At 41.3% G+C, this 20,697-nt stretch overlaps 1 protein-coding gene across 1 annotated transcript in view; it reads right to left on the bottom strand.

The window, feature by feature from the left end:
* Nucleotides 1-506: 506 nt before the first annotated feature.
* Nucleotides 507-20,697, bottom strand: part of LOC139728331 (pituitary homeobox 3-like) — a 53,081-nt gene continuing 32,890 nt past the window's right edge. The window contains exon 3 of the mRNA XM_071639275.1: nt 507-1,076. Coding sequence (XP_071495376.1) covers nt 507-1,076 — 570 coding nt within the window. The remainder of the gene's footprint in view (nt 1,077-20,697) is intronic.

Here is a 20,697-nt window from a genome sequence, read left to right on the forward strand (position 1 = left end):
TTACTGTATTCCTTAATCCTCTTATCACTATTGTAAACTAAAAAATCCAACGAAACACTACTCTACAGACAAAGAAAACTGACAAAATAAAAGCTATAGAATGCCCTTTTTCTGCACGAGACCTCTGCATGTTTCAAAAAGTACGACGGGACTCTAGTACGAAGGACTGATGTAAGTGTTTGGCGTTTCTCAGCCGAAATCTTCTGATGATGACGTTTATTGACAATGGCAGTGTGGTTGGACTAACACTTTCAGAATTGAAAGTTTGTGTGAGTGTGCTGTTGCGACATCTGCACATTCATTGTCGCTCGGTGGGAGCGAATGAATGCGTAGCATAATTGGTGCAAATCGTCTATTAATGGCACAAACCACACACGTCATGGCATAAATATCTTAATTTTTTTTTTTTTAGTCGACAACAGGCCTCTGTCTTTTATCTTGCTTGTTTAATGCTATAAGAAATATACAGGAATCTGGAACGAATATGGTACGCTGGACAACGCAAATCAAGAAGGTCCGCTAAAGCTGGTATACTGGCCGGCGGCGTACTGACACGCCGCGAATGTCGGACTCTGTCGCACGGGGTAGGTAAGGCCAGTCATGCTCTCCGAGTGCTGTTTTGCTTTGAGCCGTAGGGAAGCTATGCTGTTCGAGCACGGCTCGCGATACACGTACGGCGTCCCCGGTGCGGTGGCGTAGGGACAGCCCGGCCCGGCGCCGGCGGCCGCTGCCGCCGCCGCATTGTTCAGAGAGTTCAGCTGGGAGCCGACGCCGTTGACCGGCGTGGCGGGCGAAAAGGAAGTCGTCATGCTGGTCTGTGGGTTGAAACACATTGGCTGGCTGGTTACCGAGAGCGGGTTGACTGAGTTGAGTGGCCAGGCGAAGCTCTTGGAGCTCATGGGCGCGGCGGGCTTGGCCGTGGTGGCCCAGTTACTGTACGAGTATCCCGGGTAAAGTCCGTCGTCAAATGGCTGCATAAGTCCATTGAAGTGGTGCTGCCCAAGTCCGTTCTTCAACTCATTCAGCTGGTTGCGTTCCCGCTTTCTCCACTTGGCGCGTCGGTTCTTGAACCAAATCTGAGTCAGAGAAAGAACACAGGATATAAAGAGAGACAAACCATGGTTAGAAAATAACTCTCCATCGTCAATTATCAGTATGAAACAAGATAAACACAAACTTCAAAATCTAAAATGAACACCTTCAGCACCTTCGAGGATGTAGCTTTATAATCCAACGGATAAGTCTCAAATGAAATTGACATAATTACACATGTACATGTTGTAAGTGGATATTGTGACTACAGGTTATGAGGAATGTATTTTCAGCAAGAGAAGTGCTAATTATAAATGTGAGAAAAAATTGAACAAGCACATTAGCCACGATAAAAAAAAAAAATACTACAAAGGCCAATATTACACATGGCCTCTGACGAGTTATGTCCATAATGGATCATACATAATTAAAGTGTCTTTTCGCATGCAACGTCATCTAACGTAACAAATAGTTCATTAAAAAGACGCTTTATTTCATAATAACTAAAATACCCCTTAACGAGTACTCAACGAGATCACGATTCTTCCGATTACTAATACGTTGAAGTATGTTTCAAAGAATTATCGGAAACAAAACTATCGAGTACAGAAAGTGACATTACTGTTTTCTTCATAATAAATCTACATCCACATCTTCATAATAATTCATCATTATCATCCTGAATCACTTAGTCACATCACAACCGAAGGGGCGAAGACACATTCTCATTTTGACAACACCAATGGCAATTAAATTTCGTGCAATTTTGTACGTCATCCTTAGCTAAAGTATCGTCTTTTGTGATGAATGGAGTATGACCCACTGAAAAACATTGCTTGCAAAATATGGGGTCATCGTGAAATGTGTGCTTATTTATTTATTTACAAAAAAAAATACAATTATACCAGATAAGACACCGATAGGGTCGAGTGTGTGTTTGATGTTCGTTCTCTTAATACCACCTTATGTTCACTTTCCATATCCAAGGGTGAATAACTTATTATAAAACATCCTTCAAGAAGCTTTCAATTGCTTCAAATGCTTCGGGCGTTCATTGATGGAAAAACAACTACAACAAACCAAACACCTAATCAAAGAGGGAGCATGGAGTGTATGAATCAATGATAACAACAGTTTGGCTTGGGGCGGCAAGTGTATGGAACGCCGACTGTAAAAATCTAGATAAGCCGATGATATCGACGTGTGAGTTGACGCGACGGCCAACACTCCGCGCCGTTTCAATACGCGGCTTAGATTTGCGTCTGTCGGCAAAGTTGGGCAGAAAAGCCTATGAGGACAAGAGGCAAGTGCTTGGACAAACACAACGTGAAAAACCGACGTAATGGTATACCCCTCCCCCCCCCCAAAAAAACCCCACAACAACAACAACAACAACAACAACACACACACACACACACACACACACGCACACACACACACATACACACACACACACATACACACACACACACACACACACACACACAACCCAAACTATAGTTTATTAGTTATTAAGGATGAGGTGATAAAAATGGATTGTTACTTTATTATTTTACTGAAGTAAATTTCACACAGAAATTCCTTAAAATTAATGCGATATAATTTAAAGTCATGGAGTCAATTGATCTATAATGATGATCGAAAAAACTGTGATTCCTATTTCTACCGTTGCACAAGCAAAAATTCATTTCAACATAAATACCCATTTTATAGCCACTGGCGTCTTCTCACTAGAACCTTCAGAGAAGATAGAAATACTGGTCACAAAAAACATACAAACAACCAAACAAAATGAATGTAATCATCATGGCTGTTGGCAGAGCAACTCTACAATCGAGTGCACTGTATAACAGTTTCTTGCCAAAAAGTCGCTACATCTGAGTGTCCATTATCTCTTCTTTTTCCCCCAGAGTGGCTTGGCCAGGCATAATATTTATGATCATCGATTATAACTAGCTCTCTAAGCAAGTCACAATAGGTATTGACCTTCACCAATCAAGCGCCAAGAGGATGGGGACCAAAAACGCTATTAGTTTTTCGAGCCAACGGAAAAAGTTATTTTCTTTGAATTGCCCCGAACATACAGAATGAGAACAATACTGGAAAGACACTGAACTGAAACAACCGGATACAGAAAATTCCTTCTAAATGAGCCTGCTTGAGAGGAATTTCTTTGACTGAATAGTCTGCTAGATCATTATGATGTGTTTTCGCCATGGGGTCTTGAGCATCGGAAAGCAAAACCCCAAACAAAACTGGTGACAATCTCAAGTAATTTTCTCCCTCCTTCTCCTGTGTGCGTTCGTTCCATCCATGCATTGTGAGAAATATTTGCATGTGGTGGCTTATCGCAAAAGTAGGACTACATATTTTTCGTGCAACATTCTAAACTGGGCCATAGGGCAAAAGTTCACCACGACAACTTTATCATAGTGGTTATCTGTCTCAAATGTGTGCTCTAAGCTGCTTTGATCATGGGGGGCAGGTGTAACAAGCCCGATGAATCTGCGACGAGAGGCGAATAAATGTGTGTTTTACTCGCTGCCTCCTCATAAAGCCTCGATTTCCGCGCCGTGGTCTAAGAATAACCGCGACGATGACATCTTACCAACTACCACGACAATGAACGAACTTGGGAAAATGTCTTCACTCTGGTTACATCTGGTGCATTAAGAACGATTTCAATTTACTCAGAGAGAGAGAGAGGGGGGGAGGGGATAGGGGAGGGAGCGCAAGCAACACACTTATCAGGACTTCCATCTCCCATCTTCATCACAAATCACACTCAGTAACAGAATCGATTTTAGCATTCTATGCACGATGCGATACATGGCGACAGACCACTCCATCATAATTCTCGTCCTTCGCTTCTTCATTCCGCGACAAGTCAACAATGTTTACAATTCATGATTCTTCGGGCTTTCAGACTCACTACAAATATACTGGTCATTGCCAATTTCACAACGGAAATACTCGAGCTAAAATTAAAAGAAATACACGATGTATCGTTTGACATTTAAACAAAAAATAATACTCCGCATTGATAAAATACATGGACTGATAGATGTCAGCAAAAGGGCGTACAAAATCACATATCCAGGATTTGTTTCTACGAATACGCATTGCAATGAAAAACAAAACAACAACAACCTTCGTCGACATACAAACAAACAGTTACATATATAAGTAGCTTATCTTGATGACACTCGATGATTGCATTAAATAATGTCCAAATTCATGAGAATCAATAGCCATTCTGACTTCGTGGGGGTATTTGTTTTGCTGTTATGCAACATTAGAACTATACTGTAAAAAAAAACACAAAAAAAACCTTCTTTCTCTTTATATCTCCATCTCCCTTTCTCTCTCAGCGTCTTGTACGTTGGTGTCAACTTCCCTTGGAATCTTAGCTAAGCACTCGTGTCCACACCAAAGGCATCAACAAGTCTTAGGTGAAATCAGCCGTACGATCCCCCCACTCTCCAACCCGAGGATGCGCTCTCAAAATAACCGGATTACACGCAGATCTCCGCCAGTCTTCAACGGAGGGCGCATTTCCAAATCCCGAACTGGATGGTGCGAACTGGCCGCCAATTATCACCGTAAGAAAAGTTGGATACATCGAGCGGACTTTTTAACCCCTTTACACATTGTCCCCACACTACTGATTCAATGTCGTCATCTTTCGTGGTGTTGGGATCTACTGCTGCTGACACGGGGTTACTTAACGCCACCTGGATTTGATATTTGGTTCAGAAGAAGCATCTTGTTGTGCAATAATGATAGAAAATAAAAAACGCCCTGAATGATTTGATGAAGCAAGGAGGGAGAGTAAAGCTTTTTAACGAAGTTTACAGATCATATAACACCAAAAGTGCCTATATCTCTGGCGTTTCTGGTGTCTTCGAGACTCTTTTCGTCACCAAACAAGTTAGAATTGTGGTATGGCTCTCGCTGTCGCTTTGTACCGACCTTAAGACGTCAAAAAATATGCGAAGATAAGCTTCGCGATACTAATTTTCATGTCGACTTGATTTACAACAAAATACAACACAGAAATGAAATTATTGCTGTAGTGTTGTGCGGGATTACATGCTATTGTAAAGCATATAGACGTGCGACGACGCAAAGTGGGTCAAATTGTGCCCCGACTCTCATCCCAAAGCTACCGCCGCGAGTATGTATACTGCGACTCTATGAGTGTATGAACAATCTTTAATTCCTGATTTATGTTTCCCATGTTACAGTGTTAAGCCAGCTCTCAAGACGCCAATATATCAGATTGCGGGCAACTGAACGGCCAAAGTCATCCGGGCTTTCACGACTTCTCTTTTCTCTCATCCCCGATTGATCATTTTCGACAATCTCACTTTCCATGCTCTTGTGAGTCGACGACGTCCAATCGGATGAATCGCGTCGTAAAACGTCGAATCACTAGGGGAGTGACTTATCAGTCTGTTGTAATCGGCCCGCTCTTATTTAGGGTATACAGGAGGGCATGAGGACGCATTTGGGATGGGGAAGGGGGAAGTTTTAGGAGGTGAACACGAGGGCAGGTGGGCGCGGAAGAGTGTCAGGAGAAAAAACTGTTTCGATTGTCACTCCCACCACCCTCCTTCGTGTCACTCCCGATGACACAGGAAGGGGAAACTTGAAGAAAAATCGATCTTGACTGAGCGACATTTTAAACTCTTCTTCAAGGGAATCCCGCTGCCGCAGAGACTACGAAAAGATACACAACGATTTTCTAAAGGCACCAGGCAGATGAACGCTGTAATAGCAGACGGCGTCTCTGATGCTGCCCGCAACGCACGAAATACAATTACAAGAGGGGTGTTTGGCAAAAAAAAAAAATAATAAATGAATAAATAAGTCGATCTTGGATTTTAAGATCAACTTCAAATTATGGCAGGCTGTGTGTGACTTCAATAATATTCTAACTTTTAAATAAGAATGAAAACTTTTGAGATTTTTTTCATAGAGGCATTAATTAAGTAAGGGACAAGAGATTTTTTTTTCTGTAAATTTTGATAGCAATTTGAAACATAGGATAACCTTTAAGAAGAAACCGATGGCATACCATAATTTGAAGTCGATCTTTTAATAACTTTTTAAGTTCGACTTTAATTCTTCGTGAAATATCCCACAGGAAATATCAATCTCTCTATAGACTTGTTAAAACGCAGATTATTGTCTCTCGATAATAACGAGCGACAAAATGCGACAAGCAAATACAAACAGATATATCCCTGCGAATTTCGTCGTACATTCCAGCGTTTGCGCTGTTCTAACCGTACAAGTTTGTTTATATCACTTCACAATGCGTTTCCTGCTGGAATATATCCTCCCTCTTTTAATTTTTAGAAAAACTCTCGAACCATCCTGATGTTTTCGTTCTGCGGTTGCTTTATCTCGTTCAGTCATCCGTAATGTGAAATCATGCTCTCTCATCAACGCAGACGAGATCGATTAATAACATAAATCATAACATGAAAATATAATTGAACAATACTTTACATGACCGATATTAATCGAAACAAGTGCCAAGTTAAACAGAGAGAGCGAAATACGATGGCTGCTCGCATGGCTTGTAAATCAGATTTCTAGCCGGTTAAGGGACAAAAGTCTTGTTTTGTTTGAAAGAGAAGAGATAAGGAAGGAGAGAGAGGGAGGGGGGGGGGGCTGTCGAAGCCGTAACATGGAATCTGAGACGTGTTGGAAGAAACTCGGTGAAAATATTCTCTCGGAGTAGTTTCGGCTTAAGATCGTGGCCCACGCGAGTAGGGATTGTGTTGAAGCAAAACAGTTGCAAAATGGCAAGAATTTCGCGGTGAAATATCCACACTTAATTATCTCCCTTGTGACACGACGAGGGGGGAAGACGGAGGAAGGACTGCCGAAGAACTCGAGAAGGGAAAAATGGGAGCCCATCGCACTGGGAAGATGTCACTCAAGTGTCATCCAAATTAACTCATCTCATCCCACGTTTGATTACACCGTCCATCCATGTCCTGCCACCAGTCACTTTCACCTCATCAAGTGGCGTGTGGCTAAATAGTACTTTTTTTTTAACCAGCTAAGACGGCAGGTTGTCGAAGTCGTATTAATTCATGTGGCTTGGATTTCTTGGTTTTCTTTGCTCATATTTTTTATAATTGACTATCCCTTTATGTCACATTTTGTTCACCTCACAATCAAGTACATTCCGATACAAAAACTCCGTCTTGTAGGTGATTTTCAAGACGCTGTCGGAATTTGAATGGTGTGACAACTCGACAGTTTGATACATAAGCTTTGTAACGTCTTTTTGTGGTACGTCTTTCTCTGTAGCTCTGTTACAATGTTCTGCACCGTTCATTTTAAACTCTTCAAGGTTTTCAACTTAAAAAAAAAACCAGTGCGATTCACAATTACCTGCGGTAGCGTGTAAAGCAGTCGATCGTCTGTCAAGCATGTCAATCTGGAGAAGCAGACAACTCTTAAACAGGGAGCATGTGATGTGATGTGATATATTAAGGAAAAAATGATTGCAAATTGTCTTGTCACTACGCAGCGATAATAATATGTGACAATCTTATCTCCTCCGCGAGTAGCAGATGTCGTGCAAAATGAGTCGAATTAAGCTCAGGGCTATTGCGGTTTGTCACATCGGAATATCAGCCTAATGACTTACAGCGATTATTCTCTGACTATTTAACGAAAACAAACAAACAAACCCGAATTGGAATTGATTATTCTACGAGCAAATCTACAAAACGATAATAGATGTAGGATGAAGGACAGATACAAGGACAGAAAGGACAAATGATTCTCGTGGTTTTGTCCTTTTTTTAACTTGTTTTTTTCCAGCCTTCTGTCATCGCGTGCAGCTTGCGTCAGAAAAGACGTAACAGGCACATTTGATCTCTCGTCAGACTAAATAAAAGTCTGGAATACCGAAACATCGACCGACCTGTGTCCTCTCGACTCGTTCTCTAGCTTCACACGGTCCAGCTCAAAATTTGAGATCCCTCGCAGGTGAAAAGAAAATATGGAACAAATCTACAGCAACATGGACGCTCACTTCGCGGGGATAAAGTCCTGAAATTTAATGTGCGGAGGAAAATAAGAAACTACTTCGTGGGTTCGGAATTGTACTTCGTTCACACACCTTGATCATGACATGTTGCGAGTTTAAATGCATCAATGAACGCATGATTGAATTACCCTCTGAAAAAAAGTGATACGACATAACGTAAGAAGTGACAATGAATTGTTCACCTTCCATGATGTGATTCCTTTGAAACTTAGCATTTGTGTGTGTGTCTGTGTGTGTTTTTTTTTTTTAATGACGGGGATGGGTGGGGGGTAGGGATGAAGATGATGCTAAGCGATGAACAGTAATTTTGTTGGATGCTGATGACCATGTTCCTTTAAGGAACATCTTGAATATCTGTTTTATTTCATTTTCGTCACCGTGTTAGGGCGAAGATAACGACAGGATTCCTGCAGGATTTCACGTATCGAGGCGACAGTACTTGTCCGTTTATACATATAGTTTGTAAAATCCATATAATCTCCCAAGCCAAACCAGAAATTTACTGGATTAAACAACGCGACTTGTACATTTTTTTTTTTATATGCGAGTAAGTGCGTGTGTGCACGCTTTAAGATATTTATTACATTGTATATGACTGCAGCACAGCTTTTTGTGAAAGTGTTTCACGAATCAACTTTACTCAAATGACAACTGCGGGCTCAGCAGTTCAGTCTTAAACAACGTATTGGCCCGAATTCACGAAGGTGGTACAAACGAAACCATGGTTTAAACCATGGACAAAAACCATGGAGCGCCAAGCGTCGCATGCAATATTTCGTTACGAAATCAGTAATTTCGTCGATGAAATGATTATTTTGTAATGAAATGATGACATTTTGTAACTAAATGAACATTTCGTCCACGAAATTATAATTTCGTTTAACGAAACGGTCATTTTGTTGACGAAATGACCAATTTCGTAACGAGATATTCCGTGCGACACTTGGCGCTCCATGGTTTTTGTCCACGATTTAAACCATGGTTCCATTTGTACCACCTTCGTGAATTTGGACCATTATGTAAACCTTCAAAGATTGTTCACAATATACTTTTAGCAGCTGTACTTCTGATTATCAGGGTTGGTATACTGTGTAAAAGTAAGCTGTGATATCTTTCTTCTTCTTTTTTCAATTTTAATGCACTTGAAACGGCCATGGCGCTGGCGCAAAATTTAGTGTGTGTGTCTCTAGTTCTGCATGCACTCCGTACATCCCCGGGCAGGTACGAGTGTGTCATCTTCATTCGCCGTGGCGGATGTTTCATCACGTCCCAGCATGCAGTGCGAGGCAACATGTTATTGGAGGGAGCCCTTGACATGGCGGCTGGCATGGCGTGCACAAATAATACGCTCCAAATGCGGCGCGAGCTCGAGTTTCTCCACCGACCGGTGTTCGGTGTAAGCGATGTGCGAACAGGTATGAAATTATCAAGTGAATGAACCAGCGGCACGCACGGATCAGTTTGGGTTTGGGGTAACAACGAAAACATTTTCCCAGAGGCTCTACGACATCATCATAATCTCTGTCCATTTTGGAGCTTCTTGCTCATTAAAGCTAAAAAGAAATAAGAAACGCGTCTTGTGCAGAAAATCTTTTACCTAAAATCCCAATAACACTGTTAATTCTTCAACAAAATAGGTACAATCAAGGAGGTACTAGGCTCGCCCGGTACCTCCTTGGTACAATACCATGGACTACATCATGCCTACATAATGCTTCCCTGAATAAAAGTTGATTTCCTTTCTTATTCTTATATCGTTAGTAATGTAACTATTGTAGGTTGTATCCAGTTTTGTGTGCGTTTTCTCCTATACCACTATGATCCCGAATCCTTGCAAATATGCGGATCAATTTAAGGCTAAAAAATATAAGAGAACAAGCAACGCAAAAAAAATAACAAAATAGAAAAACAAACAATAACAGTTTGTCTTGTTTCGAACACATCGACACTGCTAATGGGCAAATGGAAATCGTCTTTACCACGCCAATTTTGGAGAGATTTCGTCAGGAGATACTTTGAAGGTCAAGTTTGAACCAGGAAACCGAACATCGTCTGGTGTTGTCTGTGAGTAAAACAGGGAGGACGCGAGTGGGCCGGGGTGGGGTGGGGTGAAGTAGAGTGGGGTGGGGTGGAGGCGTTGGGGTGTTTGGAGGAGATTGTCTCTCAGAGAGAGAAAGATAGAAAGAAAGAAAGAAAGAAAGATAGAAGAGAGGGAAGGAGAGGGAGAAGGGACAGGGAGAAGGAGGGAGAGGGAGCGTGTGTATAACTCAGAGAGTAGAAGTAAAACTAGCTAGTGAAAGGCGAGAGAGACGGGCTTACTCCCGGCCTGAGTGACATGCGGGTCAGATCAGTATCGGCGGCATGTCAAGTTTTACACCTGGTCGGTGGAGAACAAAGGGTCTCGATGGGGAAAGGTGAGGCGCAAGCTGATGGGTTTCGGTGGGGGAGTGGAATGCGACAACATCGGCCCGGTAATGCGGCGTTGACACCCCGCTCGCCCGGCGCGACGACAGACAACGATGTAAAAGCGCCCTTTACAAAAACCTTCCCTCCCTTCTATTTGGACCCTCTCTCTCTCTCGCCTCTGTCTTCTATATATCTTCTTTGGAAGGAGAGAAAACATACAGGCCGAATCCATCTGAACTTGGCATCTTTGGGATGCGATTCTTTAGGAGCGAAGAGCACTGTACTAAGGAGCAACATCATCTCTGTATTATTCTGTGAAGAAGCATGTCATCTTTTTACCGGCCTTTAGGAACAGATGAATGATGGTGGGACGATGGTATTTCTTATGAATCTTTTCATGTTTGCATATTTTCACTGAAATTTTGTACATTGTACAGCTGCAAGGCCACAAGAAGAGGGGAACTTTTCATTCAATCTGTTCTCGAGCTAAGATGCCTGCTTTGACTTATTGACAATTACTGACAATTTGTCTTTAAAAAGAATTTACACACACAAACACACACACGCACAAAAAACCCCAACAATCCCCATAGTGATCTTTCCTAAGACGGTCGTAAATACTTTTCGCAAAGATTTGTACTTAAATAAAAGCACGGCAGTGCATTAAATCTTTGTTATAGTCATTGGCTTTCACTTCGCATAGTGTTTTATTTAATGCTTTTTTAATTATACAAAATTCGCCTAAAATGTTACTAACCAAAGGTCAGATATTTCTCCTCGTTGTTATTTATTCATTCTTTTAATGAAAGGACGTCTCAAACAAGTGTTGCTTTTTCATCAGTCATCGGTGTTTTTTATTTTCTGTAGCTTTTTATCTTCTGTAGCTTGTAATATTGCTACGGTGTGAGCAAGTCTAAAAAAAAATGTTTGAATGTAACGCCAAAACGGATATAAAAAATCTGAAATATTGGTTCTTAAAAATGAGAGTACTGTCACATGAGTATCCATTCAAGGTTTTAGTCGAAAATGCAAATTTTGAACATGCTAAAATATATCAAACATTCCGTTAAAACTTTAAAATGACTCGCATGTTGTTATTCTACTCTCCATGCAGGCCCATGAATAAAAGATAATAGTCATTATATTTTTTTTTTCTAAATATCCAGTTCAGCTGATTAAGACAAAGTATTTCGAACATAGACTTCATTATATGAAATATACACTTTTGATTTCATATGTCGCCGAATCCTTTGAAGTGAGTGATTACGGCAGGCAAGAGGTTCCAAAAGACGCTTCGTGTTGTCAGCAAGCCAATAAGTGATAAGGATACAACTGGCGTTCCATAGTGTATATACATACAAACGCGGACGCTAGATCTATCTGGCCATATCGTGATGAAACTCGACCCGCCCTGTCATTAATTACCTCACCAACCAGTGCCGCCGAGGTGCAAATTAGTGACACCTTCGACTTGATATCTCTTGCCAGCCGCGGACCACCGTTCACATCTCAAAACAGAACCACAGCAGGAGAAATCGTCCAACTCTGTCCAACTCTTGGACAGCGAAATGGCGCCATTTATTGAGACAAACACTGGCTGCCTCAGTAAAGAACGTGGATGCGGTTCATCACTGTACGAAGGACTGATTTTCTTCGATATCAATGGATCAATATTAGTGTTTGAGAGTATCATGAATTAAACGTAGGATTCAAAATGGTTCCTATCTAACTCTGAGTTGGCCGAACTCTGCATGAAAACGATTTGTTTCAACCAAAAAGGTGACATTATTGTAACTGAATACGAATTCAATCGACAATTACCTTTTCTATCAATCATTCCATTTTCAAATAATAATGACCTTGTGATTTGTTTTTGAAAATCAGTAAGAATAGGTTTGATAGACACAAATTTTTCTCGTCTTCATAAGATCTAAGTTGGTGTGACGTCATATCAATGAGCAGTCAAGGAAAAGAAAGAGAGCCAGTAAAGTCAGTCGTTGGCACATCATAATTAATTTAGAAATCATGAGTTACGGGACAACATTTCAGTGGGCAGCTTTCAGGAAAAAAAAAAACACCGGAGCGTTATTGGTTTTTCATTTTTGTTTCATTACTTATGACACCCATATATGCATAACCATTATCCTACAAAAACATACGCTGTCATATTGGGGAAGTTAAAGTTCGATGTAATGATTAGGTGCAAATATACATCATTTTCTTTTTCCCCTCTCAATGTGGGATCATTAATGTCAGTCCTTGAGCTGCTGATGCTCTCACCTTTCGAACTTTCCTTTGGGGTGTGAAATGCCTCCGGGGGATGCATCCCGAGGCAGCTCTCTCGTTGATTATGCGTTGGTGGTGAGGCGAGTCGCAGCTCAGGTGTGGTGTATCGTAAATAAACAAATGAAACGCCGCCGCCCGCCGCCACCGCGACCCTATATACCTGCCGCACCGGGATGACACCGTTATCCTATCTCGCCGCGATAATACCGCGAGGGATAAACTAATGTCAACTTGTGGAGACGGCGTAATAACAGTGGATAGCTAAGTTAATTAACACATGGTGTTGCCTTCAGGATGCAAGAGATCCCAGTTTCTTGCTTTACTCACTAGCGAATGGCACTGAACATGATAATGCCGTGAAATTTTTTGGAAAAAGGAAAAATGTCCATTGTTGTGTGTTTTATTGTGTACCTTGAGCGCACTTCTTCTTTTTTTTCAAATATAAAATTATACACTTGCTGATACCATGGAGCTGCAATAGTAGCTACAATAGTAGCTCTATGCTGATACCTTATAAACTTGTTCTACTTCTAAGTAAGATGAGGAAATGTAAGTGAATCTATTGTGATAGAATTTACAAATGTCAACCACTTCACAAATTTACCTTTCCTTTGTGTCCTCTTTTATTTTACAGATTCTGCTGCCGTATTTGAGCTCTGAAACGTTGAAACTCGTCAGTCTGTTGCCATTTCGGCTTCCTGAGTGTGTCGACCTTTTCATAATTCTAAAATGCAATGAATGTACTCCCCATTTCGGAAGTCAACGAAACTCACTCTTCACAAATATTTCAGATTTAAGAAGACACAACAACAATATCATGGCAAATCACCGCTACTTCAATCTGAAATGACCAAGAATGATGCTTCGGGTCGGCTTGTTTGCTTTAAAGTTGAATCTTTTTTTCTTGGTTTTGAAAGAAATTAATGATTATTGTTTAACTTGTCAGCTTTTCCCGATGGAAGAACGTGGTTGTCAAGATGGAATTTACCAGGATGAACAGTGGAAAGATTACACTCATTATATGGTACACAATTGACAGGGTATACTAGTTGTGTTTCGGCGGTCATACCAGTACAGAGGCGAAACGATCTGTTCCTAGGGCGTCTGGAAGACGCCTTTAACTTTTCGTGACAATGAATTGCTTTAAAAAAAAGAAAAGAATCCACGCAAAATCCATTTATAGTTTGATGCGTATAGCGTTCTGAGCTAAAATTCCATCTACCATCATGTTTGTAATATTGTGAGACGTATCTTTTGCAAAAGCGGGCCGATGAACCTTAAAGTTAGAGATTTGTCATTCATGCGAAACCCTACACCTCTCATGTTCTTATTCGCGGCTCAACGTGTGGTTATACGTGGGAAATTACTAAGCGCATTGTCCCGCATGGGGGATTACCAGAGCTCAGAAAGGCAAAATTAAGTGTGTCCTGCCAAGGAAGTTTTAGGGAGACACGGTTGGGTTCAGTAACACGACGGAGCGAAGCGGACAAACTGCGAGGTTATCGACAAACGCATCAACAAACTCTGGCAAAGCGTACATCCGCCTTGGTCTACGAGGAGGAGAGGATGGGGGGGGGGGGGGTGTGGATGGGGTGACCCGTGGGGACTGCACCGAGATTCGTTAGCTCTCTAAGCATTCGGACAGTTTCCTGGCGCGGGTGTCTGTCTGGCAAGCTCGGGTGTAAAGGATTCCACAGAGGCGTGACTGGGTGGTTCCGATGTCGAAATTCAATCTGTAGTGCCAGTAATTGCCACGCTTGTCACCCTACCTGGAATTTATTCTAACGTTGCGTGAATTTTCTTTTCACCTATTGATGCAAAAATGCATCAGTTTTCAGCTCTGAAACACTAACGCGGCTCTTCATTGCAGCCAACATTTTTGTGCCAGACTCTCTATCCATTTTAGCGAGTGCACGTCATCGGGACTATACCATGTTTCCATGAATTTAGAATTAAGAATTTCTCTGTGAAGGGTGGAACGAAAAATGCTGAATAATGAAAGGACAAAAAAAAATGACACAATCATTCTCGGCGGAAGATCCTCGGCTAGGGGAGGATGGGCGACACCCCCTTCGTATTCCGGCCATGAGCGGGGAGCGCGGGGCTGGACAGCCCGGCAGCCGAGGATGTGCTGAGGTACGGGAGCAGCACGTGTTCTTGTCGCTGCTGAGTGACGGACGGTCTTGGCGGGTTGCAAAAATCATTCGGCGTCCCACCCACTTCCAACCCATCCCTCTCTTCTCCATCCCCAACCTCCCTCTCTCTCCCCCCGTCTCCGTCCATCTGCAGCTCTGCTACAACACAACCTCCCGAGGCTATTTTCCATCTTCTCAATTCCCACATCACGAAAGATAACCACGGAAAACACGACTAAGAATGCTGTAGAAGAGGAAGAAGGAAAAAGAAGCAGAGGGAAAAAAAATCCCACGAAATCATATTTGACAGACAACAGTACACGATGAAGGTCAAATTTGAGCCATCACATCGCGAAAAGTGAACCTGGGCGAGCAGGGATACGCGCCCCCAGGCGATTAGAGCCGGCGATACACCATTTAAATTTCTTTCCGCCAGTGTGTGTGGTTTTAATAGCAAGAGTTTCTTAAGAGGAAAATGGCAAAGGGTTCTCATAACCTACATTGCTGGAATATCTGATCACTTATTCATACGTCTACACGTATACAAGAAACTGACGAGGAGGGGACTGGACTGGAAGGAAAAAAAAACTGACGAAGAACTTCAAAGCACGGTCAGCTACATAAACACTGATAAAGAAAACCAGTAGCTTTAAAGTGAATCATATCGTGCTGTCGCGGTTGAAAATAAATCAAAGCAAAGAAAGAATTAAAGAAATTCAGTAAGATGGGGCGGTATATGGAATATTTAGTCCGATGACAAAGTGAATGTCAAGAATTATTGTACGGAATTCGAAGCCACAGATGTTGCTGACTTGTCTTGCATAAATTATGATTAAATCATTTCGCCGGGCACTGACCATTACTGTACGGAAACTAATACTCCAAGCCCTACAGTGGAAAATTACAATTGCACTGATCACAAACGTGGAGTGATTGGACTATTGGTTAAAGAACAAAAAACAAAACAGACCAAGGTTGTCCCAAAAGAGTCAAACAAATTAGGCAGTGATATAAACCACAACAAAACAGATAATCGATTATTTGTAATGTTCCATCGTGCATCCAAGCTGGATGTCACGCATAGTTCCATATTGCAATATTTTATGTATTCTTGATTGAGAAATAAGAAAATAAATTGAAATTAAATTAAATGAAATATAGGCCGACACACTTATGAGAATGTCACATGGATACTGACCTACCGTCTGGACAGCGGGGTAAATATCATATTTAGGCATAGAAATGTTCTATCTAATCGCGGAAGAGTATTTCTTATAAGATACATAAAAAGAACACGAAAAAAGACAATAATTACATTGGCTGTCAAACGATGTCAGAGAGCAGTGACTTTTCGAGAACATTCTTCTTTTACTTTTGTCAGAAAGTTGAAATCTTAGTCCTCTATTATTGTTTAACATTCGGCTATTATCCAACTTAAAGTTATTAAGAAGACATTAACTCAAGACTGTGACTATCGGTATACAGGGCAGACACACTCCAATCTAAAAAAGAAAAAAGGAGGAGCTTATTATGTTTTGAAAATAAGACAATATTTTGCTCTAACGCCTCTAGACACAATGCATAATTATAATCATCACATATCCTGATATTGTTTAAAACTCCTATCCAACAATTTTGATATCCCAGAATGGGAAATCATTGGAACTAATTATATGTCATGTGCTTCACAATTAGTAAAGCACATGACACGCTACACGCTACAGTGCTGACGGCGAATCACAATCCCCGTTTTGACTTCGAGGTTGGAAAAAAAAAGGATCTGACCAATCAAAAGTTACTCTGTTATCGACGTAAATGTGGGGAAGCATGATATAATTAATGTACTTGGTAAGAGAAAACGAGGAGAAAAACAACCTGATGTGTACAGTAATAGACAATTGGGAATAATTTCATGAAAACAAACGTGCATTGAAAACAGAACAAATTTTGTGTGTACTTAACACAATGATTATAGTTTAATACGCGTGTTATTTCGATTTTTTTTTCCACACAGTTATGTACGAGAATATTTTTGCAAGTAGGCCCCCTACATGTATACCAGACTCGGCGTTCACCCTGGTGTAATTACGACAAAGATGGCGCAATTTACGGGACGGTGCTCATAATACAGGAATCGGCAATGGCAATCTTATTGATCACAGTGAATCGGTCCGAGCTGATATTCCAATGACATCCACATACGATGCTTTTGATATTAGGACGATTAGAATCTGAAAGAATTTATAAATGTACGTTGAAATAGTTTGATATACTCTCGTAGGAGATACTACAGGTATTTATTTAAATGGCAGCACTTGGAATGATGCTCTTTAAAAATAATCATAGGTAAGTGGCGTGGAAGGTGAAATAATTTTGCCTGCATTGGACTGTAACGAAATTGCCTGTTTGCAATGCATGTCTGATGCACTTTGAAGACCTTCTGCAATTTCTCAAAGCAACTGCAACATGAATAATTGAATACTTGTGTGCTGTAAGAAAATTAGACATTTATTACCAAGCTTTGATTGTGACATCTGGTGATTTCCGATTTTTTTTTTCCTCGAAATGAACCTTCGGAAGTTTATCCAAATTGTGATCGTACATGGTAGAAGTGAATTGTTGAGAGGCCGATGTAAAAAGAAGTAAAAGGAAAATGGTCTCTGTTTAATAAATGACTGAGTAACATTTAAAGTCCCCTCTTTGACGGGAAATATTGGATTTTTTTTTACCAGACGCAAGGCAGTAGTATAAGGTATTACGATTTCAAAGAATCAACTCGCAACAAAATCAAAAGAAAAGCAAACACCAAAACCCTTTCTACTTTGAACTGTCTCTGTAATATTGTGTATGCCATAAGAGTTTCCAACTTTGTTTTCCACTGAGAACACAATTTGCCCAGCTATCTCTCTTCTTTCTGTTCTCTTTTTAGGATTTAGAGTTTTGTGAAACTATAAAATGATAATTACGACAAAATAGCGCTGGCGTTATTGATTAAAATGCGTACCCCAAAGGAGGTAATTCGAGAAGTAGATGTTTCACTAATTGGAGTAAGGACTGAAATGACGCAAGTATATAAGGAAGTCATTGGTTCCCTGGGTGCACAAGTAGATGTCTCGTCTAATATCGAAACACCGCTAAAACATCTAATGCGGCTAACTTGGTGCGACGTTTTTACATCATCTGATGCGTCAGATAATTTGGCGGTAGAACTAGAATGTCGATACCGCAAGTTGATAACATACGCCTCTGAGGCGGCATTTCAACCCTATCGTGCCCTCCGTATCAACCCCTTCCACTAGATCTCCTTGCGAAGGATCCGATCTTATCGAAACTTTTCTTTTTAAATACACGTTTATCTCGTCTTGCTTTCTGCTCGTTTTTGGCAGAATAAGGTTGAGAACGACCACCGATGCGATGGGGGTGAAAAGGAGTGAGCATTCGGATGGGATTTCTCTCATCCACGATAACCAGTCTTGCCATTCGTGAACGGTTTGGGAAATCGGACGCTCGTAGCAACAAACAAACCCCACTTGGATCTCTGACTCTCATTAACTCTAAGGGAAAAAATGATGCTCATACTCATACACACACTCATGATATTTCATCTCCAACCCCCTCTTTTTTTCTTAAGCCGACATCTTTGATTCTGTGTTACCGTGTGTAATGACGTCTCATCCCAGTGCTATCCCAGCTATAGTGAGCTATAATACGACGTCCAAGATTGCTCTCCAAATCCTACTTCTTCCAGTCCTCATGCCTAGTCCTATCTTTCTATCTATGGTGGTATGAGAGAAGACGATTATGAATGAAGGGTAACAAAATCGTCATAAAAAAAATGAGTGAGCTTGATATCTCCTTCCAACCCTTCCCCGTGCATCTTCTTCTTTCATTCTTTCTTTTTATCCTGTTGCAGAGAAGGTAATTAAGCGATTATCAGGCCGTGAAGACGGAGTCCTCCATGCTAATTGGGGCGTAATACCGACCGGGACGCCATATCTCCAGGGACAGCGGGAGGTTGCCGGACTATGGAGGCGAGTCTGGCCCTAACCTGGAAGCCGGTTACGCGTGGAAAGACGCTATACTCAATGTCAAGGCGAAGATATCAATTACTATATTTCCCCTTAAATCAGGCTCCACATTAATGTGGTCTCCCACATACGCCAGAAACATAGGCTACTTTTCACTAGTCATTGATTCTTATTTAGGCTTCACGCGTCAATGCATGTGATTTCATGTTTCGTTTCTCGTTCTGGTAACGATGTTGTTTACTATGTTATGTAAGACATTCATTCATTCTTTCATTTTTATTCATTGAACATATGGGGATGGCCGCAATTATTGTTAAGTAATAATGATAATAATAATGATAATATCATTATTATAACCCTAGCGTTGCCATGTACCCATTTATACACCTAGGTCTAAACTGTATCTTTCTGTATTTTCACTCTAAAGGGAATAATGAAACATACTAACAGTAAAAAATAAATAAAAACGCGATTTATAACAGTCCGTCGGAAAAGATAAACAAATCTTACAAAGAGATGAATTCTCCTTACTTTTCATACACCTTCATGATTCACAGTTACATGCATTACAAGGCTGAATACAACATTGCGTGCGATTGAGTATACAAGTCAAATTTTTGTTCCCAATAAAATGGTCGCACTTGTTGTGAAAGCAGGAATGTATATCTCTCTCGTTTTTGGGTTTTTTTTTTTCATAATGTCGGAACAGAAAGAAAAGGAAAGTGAAAGCTTTATGATGTATACGACAAGAAGTGGATGCGCCTTTAAGTTGTACTTTGTTACGATTCACCGTAACTTGAGCTGGTTTCCCCGATTCATCAATTTGTTTCTCTGCCTCCGATTCAGACAGCTCGCTAAAACGCATGAGATATGAGCGCGAGAATGACAGGCAGCGCGCGTGCGACAGACCCGGGAAGCTCCGGGGTCGCAGTCCACTGACGTGCCGCTCGGTCTCGCGTGGGCAGCCATAGGGATCGGTTTCACCTGCTCTAGCACGCAAGTTCGTCATACTTTTTTCCCCTCCTTTTTCTCCCCTCTCTCTCTTTTCCCTATCTTTCTATTTTCCTTCTCTCTCAAGTGACAGGCTAAATTCAAACGTTTGAACTCGTTGTCACCGTGTACAATGGGCATAACGAGAAAAGTGTTTATGCTCTTTCCCGTATTATAGCAATTGTAGACGCATCTGTCTACCTCTTTTTCCCCCTCGGTTTTCCCGAGGGACTGCGCCGGACTTCGACTCGCCAAAATAAGAAGGCGGCGCAGCATTCTAATGTAGCTTTTAATGAACTCTACCAAAGCTAAAGGAATCACTGCATAATTTGCCACTGTGTGTAAATGCACTATGCGTTGACGACTTTGTTTATGGGGTTAATTTATGGTAACAATCGCCCAGCGAGGATGCGGGAGAAAAAAGAGAGAGGAGGTTGGACGTCACAACGCTCGTCTTGACGTGCACTGTACACCATCCGTCAGAAAATATGAGGGTAGTAAATGAGTTGAGGTATTGAACTTGACATGTGCAAAGGCACACTCTATTACCCGCATAAAACATGCACACAGCTAGACGGGGGTGATGAAACGGTATTGTCTTCTACCGTGACTTGGCCTTAAAAATAGGAGGCCCAAATCACTTTCTGTTTCACCGTTTGCTACCTTTGGTATAGTTTGGGGAAAGATCGGGAATTTTTCTTGAAACTTTCCCATGCTTCCTTTCTTCCCGAAAATGCACCTC

This window comes from Diadema antillarum, unplaced genomic scaffold (assembly GCF_040938485.1).
Source record: "Diadema antillarum isolate AM-2024a unplaced genomic scaffold, OU_Dant_1.0 seq00000173_RagTag, whole genome shotgun sequence".
In the NCBI taxonomy this organism is placed as follows: Eukaryota; Metazoa; Echinodermata; class Echinoidea; order Diadematoida; family Diadematidae; genus Diadema; species Diadema antillarum.